This window comes from Oreochromis aureus, linkage group 3 (genome assembly GCF_013358895.1).
Source record: "Oreochromis aureus strain Israel breed Guangdong linkage group 3, ZZ_aureus, whole genome shotgun sequence".
In the NCBI taxonomy this organism is placed as follows: Eukaryota; Metazoa; Chordata; class Actinopteri; order Cichliformes; family Cichlidae; genus Oreochromis; species Oreochromis aureus.
The window spans coordinates 68,478,827-68,492,897 of record NC_052944.1 but is presented as its reverse complement, the minus strand read 5'-3'; the positions used below and the strand labels follow the sequence as shown (position 1 = coordinate 68,492,897).

The 14,071-nt window shown below is 38.8% G+C and overlaps 1 protein-coding gene across 2 annotated transcripts; it reads right to left on the bottom strand.

Moving 5' to 3' along the window:
• Window positions 1-7,786: 7,786 nt before the first annotated feature.
• Window positions 7,787-13,455, bottom strand: LOC120437419 (junctional adhesion molecule B-like). Of its 2 annotated transcripts, XM_039608006.1 has the most exons (4): window positions 13,350-13,455; window positions 9,903-10,259; window positions 9,015-9,241; window positions 7,787-8,281 (listed from the first exon to the last, which is right to left on the bottom strand). In XM_039608006.1, the coding sequence occupies exons 1-3, from the start codon at window positions 13,420-13,422 to the stop codon at window positions 9,186-9,188; spliced, it is 486 nt and encodes a 161-aa protein (XP_039463940.1). In that variant the 5' UTR covers window positions 13,423-13,455; the 3' UTR covers window positions 7,787-8,281; window positions 9,015-9,185. The 2 variants fall into 2 exon arrangements, with proteins under 2 accessions (XP_039463940.1, XP_039463939.1); XM_039608005.1 differs by lacking the exon at window positions 9,015-9,241.
• Window positions 13,456-14,071: the final 616 nt, after the last annotated feature.

Below are 14,071 nucleotides of genomic sequence, written 5' to 3'. Positions count from 1 at the left end.
CCCCGGACATCAAGAACCACCAATTCACCAACCGCTGAGGGCATCAGTTACTGGCAGGGAGTGTGGTGAGGGGAGATAGGCCTCCACACTTTGGAGGGCCTGGGTGTTCCCAGGGAGGTGGAGTCTAAGACCCGACCTGACATATAAACACAGACAAACAGGCACACACAGACACAAACATGTATTCCCACCCTCGTGCACACATATACAAACACTCAGCACTCATCCAACGTAGGGATAGACATACATAGACATGTACACACAATCGCACTCCCCAAACATACTCTATACCCCGGGTCCAGGTATCCTCGCCCCCAGAGGGGGAAACGGCACCCAGACCCAAGAGATGTGACCCTTTCCCCCGGGGTGGAGGCAAGCAGACCGCCCCAGGCTCTGCAGCAGCAGGGAGGCCAATCTGTCAGCCAACACCTCCTCCCAGCCCCCCGCCCCGATGGCTGGCAGAGAACGGGGGGGGGTGAAGACCCCATACCTCCCTCCTCCCGCTCATGTGTATTGTTGCTGCGTGTTGTTCTAAAGTGCATTTAAAACAGGGGAGGGCATGGTGCTGCTGCAGGAGAGCAGCAGGTGTTAGCACGGCCCCTTCCGAGAACCCTCAATGTCTACATGGATTTAAAATTGAGAGGTGGGCACCGGCGCCAGAGGTAGGGTTGAATACTCAGACCATTCACTGGACGCCGTTGACGTGGTCACCCTCAAGGTCCTATATATATGTGTGTGTTATGACAGTGTGAATAATGTGGATGTCTAAGTTGTGGAATAAAATTGAGCCACAGGTGGCCAGAAGGGGACGGGGGGGGGGGGGGGATGTCTCCCCTGCACCCTGGTGACACACCCGCATCCCAAGGCCCTACCTGTGTGGGTGGGTGTGGTAGAGCGGGAAGAGGGAGGCAGCCGGGGATGGGGAGGAAAAGAAAGGAGGGGCAAGATGCTCCTCCTTAGGGCCAGCTCCTCCGCTTACCCCAGTAGGCACCCCGTCCTCTGGCACCCACCAAGGCAAGGGAGTCCAGGCCCATCCAGACCGGGGCCTACGGCGGCAGCACCGCCAAGTGGACTTCTGCAAGGATGGCACAATCTCCCTGCCAGTTGAAGAGCCCCCCAGTTAGGCCGATGCACCAGGGCTGAGCCCCCGTGCACCCACCCACCCACAACCTCGGCGACACACCGACGAGGACCGAAGCCCCCAAGGCCCAGCCAGAACCCCAGCACGGAGACCAAGCACCCCCGAACCCCAAGCCCCCCCGCCTGCCCCGGATCCACTCAGGGGCAGTCAGGTCACCAGGCCAGTAACCTACGTCCGCCAGCACAGACCATCCCCCAGCCCCGCTGCACGCAGCCACGAGGAGAACACCCTCTAAGAGCGACCAGAGCCACTGACCAGGTTATGACCACAGCCCCCCGGGTTGAGCCCTCCTGGGATAACGTCTCTAGAGGGTTCTCCAGGCGCCCTAAGCCCGTCCCAACCTCTACATCAACCACAATAGCTAAGACGGGACCAAACCCCCCACCCCCTCTAGGTGATGGAGCCGATCAAAGGAGCCCAGAGGGATTGATCTAATCTAATTTGGTGGCAGAGGCTGTATCAAGGATAATGTGATCTAATAGATGGTTTCTATATTGGCTAGAATTATGATTATTTTTATTTTTCCAGTTCATGAGAACCGTTTTCTTGGCAATGCATAGGGTAGTAAAAACCATGTGGACTGTATTAGTTTCTGTAGTGACATCATCCAATTTTCCCAACAAGCACACTAAAGGAGAGGTTGGAATTTTACATTTCAGACACTTTGATAAGTCTTTACATATCTCACGCCAAAACTTCTGCACTGGTGGACAGAACCAAGGGATTTATAATTCTTAAACTGGTTCGCTGTGTATGCGCTGACTCCACAGACAAGGTATGCAAAGATATCGGGATAGGACAAAGGCAGTAGGTCATCTGGGTTTCCACTCCACTTCCTTATTTCATACGGGTCCACATTACCGATGCACGCTATTTTTTCAAAGTACCGTCTCTTGGCATCTGGGCGCAATCAGTCGCGATACAGCCCTTTGTCTTTTGCGCTGATTTTCAGCATGGTTCTGGCAGTCCCGATTCCAACACTCCAACACTGAGCGCTTGTTTTGCTTTCTAGCCTACTGACATGGCGCTGCGATCCCACAATGCACTGCGGCGTGTTGTCAACTCCAAAGCCCTATTGAATGAAGAATGAAGGACTTTGGCTGGACCTGGCTCTCTGAACTAGATCAGAGCCACGCCACAGCTCCTACACAGAACCAGATTTTTTTTTCTTAATTTTTCTTAAGAATAAACCAAACTGAGGAGGAACAAAGTTCTTTACCATGCTGGCCTACTGCAATTCATTTTTTGCTATTTTTGCTATTTTTTCATTGTGAAGTTCACAATGCAAATTAAAGATGAAACGTTGTTACACATGAATAAAACTGAATCGTGGTTGTTTATTAAACTGGGTTTAATTTATTATGGTCTTTGGTTGTTGTTGAAGTTTAGTTATACAAATTTAATATTTTTTAAGGTTTGGTAGTAACAAAACATCTGCTGGAAAACATAGTGAATTATGATCAATAACATGACTAACTATTTAGACAGAATGAAACCTACACCTCAGCTCCTGAATAATTCTGGTTTTGAATTTAAAATGTGGAAGCAAAGTTTCTGCTCTCACGTTGGCTCTGTTTTGTGTCTTGCAAAAACAGATCAGGAGTTTCTGGCACCACTTCAGCTCCTTCCTTGGACACAAGCATAAGATGTTCATAAGAATGTTCTTTGAGCTCTAACTTTGTATTTAGTTATTGCTTCAGGATTCTATGTGTTGATTTCACCAACTGCTTAATTATTAATAAGTTATTATTAATAATATTGTTAAACACAACTCCAAATTTAAGAAAGAGGCAAGTTTAGCTTTATAGAAGAGAGAGAGAGAGAGCAGTCTCTCTGTCCGGTGAATATCTACAAATATACAAACACAGGCATCTGAAGATGACAGTCAGCAATGCAGCTCCATTTAAAATTGTTAAGATGGAAATTAAAGTATGAATGAGTAACTGCTGCTGTCTGAGCATTTAATCTTCTTTTAATGTGACTCTTTCCTTACTTGTTTAAAACATCTGAATGCTCAGTCATTATTGCTTTTCTTGAAACCTCAACACAGAAAAAGAATGAAAACTAAATGATGTTAAATCCATCACTTTATTGCTCTTTGTCTCTTTAATGTTTGTCTTTCTTTAGTACAGGGTTCACAATTGCTTTATTTTCTGCAATGTGAGAACAAGGTCTGAATTACTGGGAAAGGAAATTAAATGTTTTTAACCAATGAAAAACTGACACGCAAACACACTTGGAAAATAGTTTCTGGGTGTGTCAGTTTCAATGAAGCGCCTGAACAGGAACTCACATTTACCTGTCCAACAAAAGGGCATTTTCTAAAGTAGAATAAGAAATCTATAATGTTTCAAGGAATTAATTTAAATAGCGCTGTGATTTTGATGTAATCAGTGTACTGTTTTCAAATATTGTGACTAATAAAAGAATAATATAATTTATAATGTTTTCAAACTGCTGCCAGCTTTTAAATCTACCGGGCCTTTCAGCGTGTTCTCCTTGTGCCTTTGTGGACTGTCTCTGGCATCAAAGTTTCCTCTCAAAGTCCAAAGACAGCCCTGTTTGTTCCTGAGTCCGGGTCAGGGATTTGATGAAGCACCTGAAGCACCTTCTGGTACTTTTCTGAGGAACTGACTCACCCAGCTGAACTGCGTTCCACTAAACAAGTTTTTAATAGGCATTAGCGTCAGAGATGACGAGTGCTTCGTGTGTCTCTTAAAATTTTCCATTAGTACACATGCCATTCTCACAACTGCTCCTGTCAGTCAACTCTCTGGGTTTATGAAATAGTAAAAGAGCAGAACAAAGGTCAGACTGAAACCATTCGGAGCTGCAGAGACTGTTTTATTCAGAAATCTCTAGTCAAGATGAACTCAGTAATCATCAAGTTCCAATCTCCTCTATCATGTTTTTAAGTCTTTCACACAGTAAGAAGCCAATAAAAAATAAAAAAATTACACCATGATATAAAAGGAGTTTCATTTAAAAAAAAAAAGCAAAGAGGGTGCTCTGCTGTACTTTGCTCTTTAACAAGGTGAGAGTGGATTTTATTTATGTGGGTCTACTCTGATGAAACTACAAAGTCCAGAACATTATCTTAGACACTCCCCTCAGCAGATTTTTTAAATTTAAATCCAAAGTATTTCAATTACAGATCCCGTAAAAAATTCATTTTGATTCAACACAAGATTTTAAATTTGCTGTGACACAAGTTTATGATCTGATGTTTAAGTTTTTCTTATGCTTATGTGTGTGTGTGTCTATATATATATATATATATATATATATATATATATATATATATATACATATATGTGTATTAGGGGTGCAACAATACATGTATCAGTATTGAACCGTTTGATACAGTGCTTTTGGTTTGGTACGCATATGTATTGAACGATACAAAAATTTATTTCAGCAACTTTTCTTCTGACAATGCTGTCTGTGTTGGGAGCTCAGTGGAGCTGCGTTCAACTACTCGGCCTAGGCTGCACTGTTGATTGCAGATCCACTGAGCGCAGCGCAAGCTAGTGAGACAGAAGCTAAGCTGTTGCAACATGCCAACTGCCTCAACGCTACCCAAAATTACCCACCCTCATTCAGATCTGGCCTTTGGGACTATTTTGGTTTTTATGTCAAGTGTGACCCTGATGGTAAGCGCGTCATGGACAAAAGTAAAATAATATGTCAGATGTGCCACGCAATGCTCAATGAAATTGGTGGGAACTAGTACGTTAGCGCAGTTAGTTCAACAGTCAAAACTGAAACTAGTCCATAATCAAATCTGAACCTAGTCCAACATTAAGTCGAAAACTAGTCTGACATCAAAATTTAACCTAGTAAGCCATCAAGTCTGAAACTAGTTCAACATTCAAAACTAGTTCAACATTAAAACAAACCTATTGTGAAATCAAAAGTAAACCTAGTATGTTTTCGTATCTGAAACTAGTTCGACATTCAAAACTAGTTAAATATCAAAAATGAACTTAGTTTAAAATCAGAAGTAAGCCTAGTTTAATTTCAAGTCTGAAACTAGTTCAACATTCAAAACTAGTTCAACATATAAACTGAACTGAGTTTGAAATCAGAAGTAAACCTAGTCTGATTTCAAGTCTGAAACTAGTTCAACATTCAAAACTAGTTCAACATCAAAACTGAACCTATTTTGAAATCCGAAGTAAACCTAGTCTGATTTCGTATCTGAAACTAGTTCCAGATTAAAACTGAACATGATTTGAAACCAGAAGTGACGCTAGTCTGATTTCGTATGTGAAACCAGTTCAACATTCAAGACTAGTTCAACATTAAAACGAACCTATTTTGAAATCAAAAGTAAACCTAGTTTGATTTCAAGTCTGAAACTAGTTCGATATTCAAAACTAGTTAAACATCAAAACTGAACTGAGTTTGAAATCAGAAGTAAACATAGTCTGACTTCGTATCTGAAACTAGTTCAACATTCAAATGTAGTTCAACATTAAAACAAACCTATTTTGAAATCAAAAGTAAACCTAGTTTGATTTCAAGTCTGAAACTAGTTCGACATTCAAAACTAGTTCAACATCAAAACTGAACTGAGTTTGAAATCAGAAGTAAACATAGTCTTATTTCGTATCTGAAACTAGTTCAACATTCAAGACTAGTTCAACATTAAAACGAACCTATTTTGAAATCAAAAGTAAACCTAGTTTGATTTCAAGTCTGAAACTAGTTCGACATTCAAAACTAGTTCAACATCAAAACTGAACCTTGTTTGAAATCTGAAGTAAACATAGTCTGATTTCGTATGTGAAACTAGTTCAACATTCAAAACTAGTTCAACATTAAATCGAACCTATTTTGAAATCAGAAGTAAACCTAGTTTGATTTCAAGTCTGAAACTAGTTCGACATTCAAAACTAGTTAAACATCAAAACTGAACTGAGTTTGAAATCAGAAGTAAACATAGTCTGACTTCGTATCTGAAACTAGTTCAACATTCAAATGTAGTTCAACATCAAAACAAACCTATTTTGAAATCAAAAGTAAAGCTAGTTTGATTTCAAGTCTGAAACTAGTTCGACATTCAAAACTAGTTAAACATCAAAACTGAACTGAGTTTGAAATCAGAAGTAAACATAGTCTGACTTCGTATCTGAAACTAGTTCAACATTCAAAACTAGTTAAACATCAAAGCTGAACTGAGTTTGAAATCAGAAGTAAACATAGTCTGACTTCGTATCTGAAACTAGTTCAACATTCAAGACTAGTTCAACATTAAAACGAACCTATTTTGAAATCAAAAGTAAACCTAGTTTGATTTCAAGTCTGAAACTAGTTCGACATTCAAAACTAGTTCAACATCAAAACTGAACCTAGTTTGAAATCTGAAGTAAACATAGTCTGATTTCGTATGTGAAACTAGTTCAACATTCAAAACTAGTTCAACATTAAATCGAACCTATTTTGAAATCAGAAGTAAACCTAGTTTGATTTCAAGTCTGAAACTAGTTCGACATTCAAAACTAGTTAAACATCAAAACTGAACTGAGTTTGAAATCAGAAGTAAACATAGTCTGACTTCGTATCTAAAACTAGTTCAACATTCAAATGTAGTTCAACATCAAAACAAACCTATTTTGAAATCAAAAGTAAAGCTAGTTTGATTTCAAGTCTGAAACTAGTTTGACATTCAAAACTAGTTAAACATCAAAACTGAACTGAGTTTGAAATCAGAAGTAAACATAGTCTGACTTCGTATCTGAAACTAGTTCAACATTCAAAACTAGTTAAACATCAAAGCTGAACTGAGTTTGAAATCAGAAGTAAACATAGTTGGATTTCAAGTCTGAAACTAGTTCAACATTCAAAACTAGTTAAACATCAAAACTGAACTGAGTTTGAAATCAGAAGTAAACATAGTATGATTTCGTATCTGAAACTAGTTCAACATTCAAGACTAGTTCAACATTAAAACGAACCTATTTTGAAATCAAAAGTAAACCTAGTTGGATTTCAAGTCTGAAACTAGTTCGACATTCAAAACTAGTTCAACATCAAAACTGAACCTAGTTTGAAATCAGAAGTAAACATAGTCTGATTTCGTATGTGAAACTAGTTCAACATTCAAAACTAGTTCAACATTAAAGTGAACCTATTTTGAAATCAAAAGTAAACCTAGTTTGATTTCAAGTCTGAAACTAGTTCGACATTCAAAACTAGTTAAATATCAAAACTGAACTGAGTTTGGAATCAGAAGTAAACCTAGTCTGATTTCGTATCTGAAACTAGTTCGACATTCAAAACTAGTTCAAAATTAAAACTGAACCTATTTTGAAATCAGAAGTAAACCTAGTTTGATTTCAAGTCTGAAGCTAGTTCAACATTCAAAACTAGTTCAACATTAAAACTGAACCGAGTTTGAAATCAGAAGTGAACCTAGTTTGATTTCAAGTCTGAAACTAGTTCAACATTCAAAACTAGTTCAACATTAAAACTGAACCGAGTTTGAAATCAGAAGTAAACCTAGTTTGATTTCAAGTCTGAAGCTAGTTCAACATTCAAAACTAGTTCAACATTAAAACTGAACCTAGTTTGAAATCAGAAGTAAACCTAGTCTGATTTCAAATCTGAAACTAGTTCAATATTCAAGATTAGGTTGACATCAAACTAAACCTAGTTCAGTATCAAAACTGAAAACTGAACTTAAGTAATAGATAAAGCCCTAACAAACAATCACAGCTATCACAGCTATCAAAACTATCAAAACTATCAAAACTATCAAAACTATCAGAACAGAGACCAGTCTATCTCGTCTCTCAACTGGAAGATAAACGCTCAGATAGATGATGCTGATGGTTTTCCATGAGTGTGTTTCTTTCATGAAGACGCAACACTCGTATTTTCCAGTGTCATTAATCATTACATGCTTTAGAATCAATGACACCTCTCCATCCTTCATCTCTTTTTCAAGCAGATCTGCCCGTTTCCTGAAAGATGGATGTTGTTTGAATGGCTCAAAATGTCCATCTCTATGCAAAAAGACATATTCATCTCCCAGATCAGCTCTTCTCCACTGTATAACTCTGTTCTTGTTGTTATTTGGAACAAGACATGGCAGAATGATCTTCTTTCTGGGCTCAGCTGTGATGTTTTTCTGTTCTGAAAGAGGAAAGAAGAGAAATCAAAGGTTACAAAAGTCAGAGTGCAACTTTGCAACACAGACAGACCACTAGTCTCTACTAAACCAGATGTACAGTACAAAATAGGCAGTGTTACATAAAATCATCTATGATTTCATACTGCTTAAGGTGCATGGAGAGAAATTTGCCTCAAAAGTATTAACGTGATACATTTCATATGATAGTGTATATTAACATTTATAAATGGGTAAAGTTATTTGTGCACGGTTTTTGATGACTCACAGATGAGCACTACACTCTACAACCAAATGTGAAGCAGTTTGACCACAAATAAAACCAATTTACAAATGTAAACTGTGGAAGCCCATATGTCCCAGTTCTGCACTCGGAATTGCACTCAACTTACATTTGTGGATCTGTTTAAAGCTGGCAGAATGAAATTTGTCTCAAAATCCCACATGGGCATGTGACATGAGCTGTTCGTTCATGTACACACATTTAAATGGTAAAGGGTTAATGGCCTGTATTTGTATAACACTTTCCTTACTCCCGAACGACCCCAAAGCGCTTTACACATTCAGTCATCCACCCATTCGTGCACACATTCACACACTGGTGATGGCAGGCTACACTGAATCTTGCCATCATTTTGTAAGCAAAACCACTGGTGTTTTGTAAGCAAGTGCACAGCAAGTTTTTTGAAAGACAATATTATCCAATTTGCAAAGGTAAACTTAAAAAATTGTTCTTACATAATCAGTTGTGGTGGGGCATGGTCTGCAGTGCCACAGGGAAGCAGGGTTTGGAGGGGAGTTGTGGATTGTGGGGTGATGTACGTGTTCAATAAAGATGGCTCATAACACCTACCACTGTGCCTCAATCACGCCACATCAGTGTTTATTCTAGTTTGGATGCAAGTACTTTTACATGTGGTCAGATTTCTTTGTGTTTGTGCAGACTGAAGCACGTTCTTGTGAGTCTGCAAAAATGACACAAATCACTGTACACATTTGTACATCTTAATTTACACTTGTTATGCATCTGTATCACTGTCTCTGTGTAAAGGTGGAAACAACACATTTGTTTTACTACTAGAGGTAAAAACACACCATCCAGTACATCAGGCGACAGAGAAGACACTAGCTCCTGCTAACGAGCCCACCAAGCATCAATGAAGTATTTGTCAGTTCTCACATCGTATGACAGAAAAAAATGGTGGATGGAAATTGATGATGCAGTTACATGGTGGGGAAGATTGAGTAATGTAGCTAGTTAAAAGGCTTGTACACAAAGAATGCCCAGTTGAAACCTGTAGAACAACTCTGTGACATGTGTTTCCCAGCCCTTTTCCAAAATAGCCAATGAAACAGAGACATGAAACATATGAGCGAATCATGTTGTTGAACTTCATATTTTTACAAGAAGATTTAAGTTCTGTTTGGCAGATTGTTTATAGAATGCACTCAAAACTAACAATCCACATACTGAATACAGTTTCAACCCATTTCCTCACAGAATCACATCACTCAGACCAGCTGCTTTCTACAAAGTCTCATCAACAACATCTTTAGAAACAAACATCAACAACCAGGAAGCAGCTTCACCTCTGATCACACACACACTCAACTCTACTCACTCACCTGGAGGATCAACAATTTTCAAGTTAATGATGCTGATGGGGTCAGTCTTCAAAAGGGCTCTGTTCCTGCGCTTTGTTCCTCTCTTGAAGACACGACACTCGTATTTTCCTGTGTCGTTAATCGTCACATCCTTCAGAATCAAAGACATGTCTCCATCCTTCATCTGTCTGTCCTGCAGATCCACCCGGTTCTTAAACGATGGATGCTGGTCTTCTGGATCAAACTGATCATCCCGATACAAAAAGACATATCCCTCATTCAGGTCAGCTCTGCTCCACTCTACTACGTAATTGTTGTTTGGAGCTCTACATGTCAGAGTGATGTTCTGTCCAGACTCAGCTGTGATGATTTTCTGGTCTGAAATAGAACAAAATAAATAAACAAACAAATGATGGAATTTGTCAGTTAAATAATTATCAGCTGAAACCTGTGGGAGAACTGAGTAGCAGAAAAGTATTTTTTTTTCCTTCCACCTGTACCTGAAGAGCCAATCAAACGGAAACAGGAAACATGACCCTGTCATGTTACTGAAGCACAGTGGAGGTTTTGGACAGTTTCATCTATACTTATACTTGTACATGTTAGTAAAGATGTGGGTAAGTGTGTTTTTTTGTTTTTCTTTACTAAATGATGGAGGAAGTCAGAGAAATAAAGAAGCAGTTTTTAACAGATTTATCTGGTAACTCAGTGATAGGTTTGTAGCTTAAACCTATTCGCTGGAACGTTAAAGGCAATGTAATAACACAGCAAGCAAGACACGAAGTAGGCAAAGTTCTTTGTGTCACTCATGCATGAGGGAGGCCTGCCTGGAGCCAAGTGTCGTTCCACCTACTTGACCTCCATCAGACTCTCAGCCAGGTTCCCCATAGCACTCCTTTTATTGTGGTTACTTGAATATGCATAGGGTCATTAACATATAACGGTTTACATAGGTACACATGTAGACAAGGAATACCCTGCCTGTGGTTTTGTAAGTGCGTGTGTGTGTGTGTGTGTGTGAGCTGCTGACCAAAAGGGTCATAAAGCAGGAACAACATCCTAGGTCATAAAGAGGGTAACCTCCCCACACCCAATCTATGGTTCACCCTAGATAACACAGTGAAGCCATACAAAGGGCAGGAAGTTTTACCACATCAAAAGAAGCAGATCTTCCAGATAGGATGTATCTGCAATAAAACACTATAGCCCCTCACCCAGAACCTCGAGAATCTGAGGAGGGGAGAACAAAAGAATTCCTTTCAACACACAGTTAAAGTACAAATGGTAAGAATAAAAATGACAAACATTTAACAATTCACTCTAACACTCAGTAAACGTAAAATTTTTGTTTTCCGTGAATTTAAAGTTTTGTCTCTCCCCATTCATTTAGCACAGGGTCCGGACCAGATGCTAAAAACGAAACAGGGATTCAACTTTGACAGAGGGTGATTTGGGTCAATCAAATTTGCTATGTATATTTGAAACCTCAACAACTCTCTCTCGGCAAAGCATGTTTTTAATCAGAAAAAGATAATTTGGTTTGGAGAACAGAGGGATATACTACAGAGAAATATCAAAACAACCAGTTTGTTGGGGGTAGCCAGCTTTCTTTGGGTTAGCTGGCTCAACAAAACCTAAAACCCCAGCTGGAGATAACAGGTAGCGGTTGTCAACCTTCTATGTTAAGTCGGGCTCTCTCCTTTAGGCTCTGAGTGTTCACACAAAAGAGAACAAGTCATGCATCATGTGAGTCTTTCTGTAAAAAAAAAAATCCCCATGAGTGCAACCTATTGCAATAAGAGACCTTATGAGATGATGATAATGATGGTGAAATCTTTAAATATCTGCAAAGGACATAAAATAATAAATAATACATAAAAAACACAACACTAAGGTGTAAAACTGAAATAAGAAAAGAGATGCATGCTGCAGAAAATCATTCACCAGAGTGGTAAAATAAACATTAAAATTCACATTTGCAACTGATTCTGACTAAATATTGTATTACGCAGTGCACTCTAAGTGATGTTGTTTATTTCAAAGGTGACCACTGCACATTAAAGCTCTGGTAGTTCCGTTTAAACATTAAACTTACTGTCCCATAAACAAAGATGAGAATTATTGAAACCTAAATTCATATAGGCAAAATAATAATAATAATATCAAGCAGCTCAACAAATATCAAGCCTTGTGTCTGCTAGCTAAAGGTACAGCTGCTGCATTACCCAGAGTTTGAGTAGATTTCATTAAGCGTTGCAGAAATTAATTAGAATTCAAGCTGATCATGCCTAGATTCATTCACTGAATTCAAACTTTACGCCAACGGCATACCATCTAGTATAAAGACAGTATAAACAGTGCACTGTCAGTGTAAAGAGTGAAAAGATAGCTTGTGACATATCTTCATACATCTTGTTGAATTCAGTTGTATAAATCCACAAAAGGCAGCAGGTCAGCTTATCATATCATGTACACTAAGAAGATCTACTGAAGCTTACACTGACCCACTACAGCTGATCTTAAAGTTCTCACACCTGCTAAATGCAGCTTTAACACCTGACCATATTCATTGTTCTGCTACGTTGTAGAGGCAAAGTTGTTCTCTAAGAGACAACAGAGCTATTAAAAATCTCTTCCTATGTTTGTCTTCTCAAATTTTCAAACTGAGTACTTTTATGTATATTTTATATATTATACTGTATAATATACTATATTGTACTTCTACTTAAGTAACGAATGTCTGCACTTTTACTGCCTCTGTGCACAGCCCAATTAAGAAATACAGGCATTGTTTTACTTTTACTTTTCATGCAGTTCAAAATGTAATTAATCTGGTTGATTTAACATGTATTCTTGGTGTGTGTCCTGTGTAGCTGCGGTTTGAGCAGAGTAAAGGAGACTCAGTACAATAAGAAGAATAAGAATCAAATAAAAAAAATGTTTTACATTTTTTTATATCAGCAGTAAATAACCTGCTGCTGATGTGTTCAGCATAAGTTACCCCAGTAATTTAAGAAGTTTGGGGTCTGTTAGCGACACCGGGTTTAGAAAAGTATAAAAGTCCGAGTTTTTTGTATCTATTTATAAATCGAGATCCGTCTGGGCTCGTGTTTCTGTTATAAACGGATTTATCTAGTCCAAGCAAGAGAACCTGCGGCACCTGCAGCAACGTACTTCCGCGCCCGACCACCGCCGCCGGACGCCCGCTAAGGACAAGAGAGAGAGAGAGAGAGAGAGAGCAATCTAGTCCTAGTGAGTTTTTGAGGGTGCATTTAAAGATTTAGCTAAAATTCAGTTTTTAAGAAGTGTAACTTTTTAGATGGATGTGTAACGTAGTGGAAAAGGTTAATGTTGTTAAATAGCAATGACACATAATATCCAAAAACGAGGCTTTTAAGAGGCTATACAGCTGCTAATAGTCAGCTGCAACAGCTGACATTAAATTGAAATAAAAAAATGTAAATTTACCACAGGAGCCTGAGGAGAAAGTCACACAGAGTAAGATCTGCAGTAAAAATCCTATGTAGAAGATGTTAAACATTTTCAATTTCTATAAGGACCAAATAAAACTTCACAGAATCAACTGACGTCAAAGTGACTATTTTAAGGTGCACCTCTGGATCTATACCAGGCTGCGGATTGATACCAAAACTTCTGATCTGTACGTTTTTGCTCTGGCGACAACGTGAGGTAAATGTGGTATTTGTGTATTTAATTATTAATAAAAGATACAGAAGGATGTAAACACGCTACCAACAAGCTGAAAATACCTAAAGTTAAAATAAATTACACAGGAACTATTTATTCTTCCGCTGAGACGAATCTCCCTGAGATCTCGTCACACCACAGAGAGTTTTTCACAGTCTTTTATTCCAATTACGTTGGGTTTTTTTGTTTGTTTTTGTAGTGCTGAGATTTTAGAATTTAAAAATGAGAAAAATATAAATATATATAATGGCAGTAAGATATTAAATGGTAAAATATAAATAATAAATTACAATATGCATGATTTTTAATACATGACTGCATCCTGGAGCATATATCTGGTATGGTTGGTTGCAAAAATCCCCTGAATATTGGTATGATCCGAGCTCAGACACTAAGCGGGGCGGGGCAGCTGCTGCCTGCCAGTGCACTGTTAGAGCTGTTTGATTCACTCTTGATTCACTCTTCAAGTGAATCAACAAAAG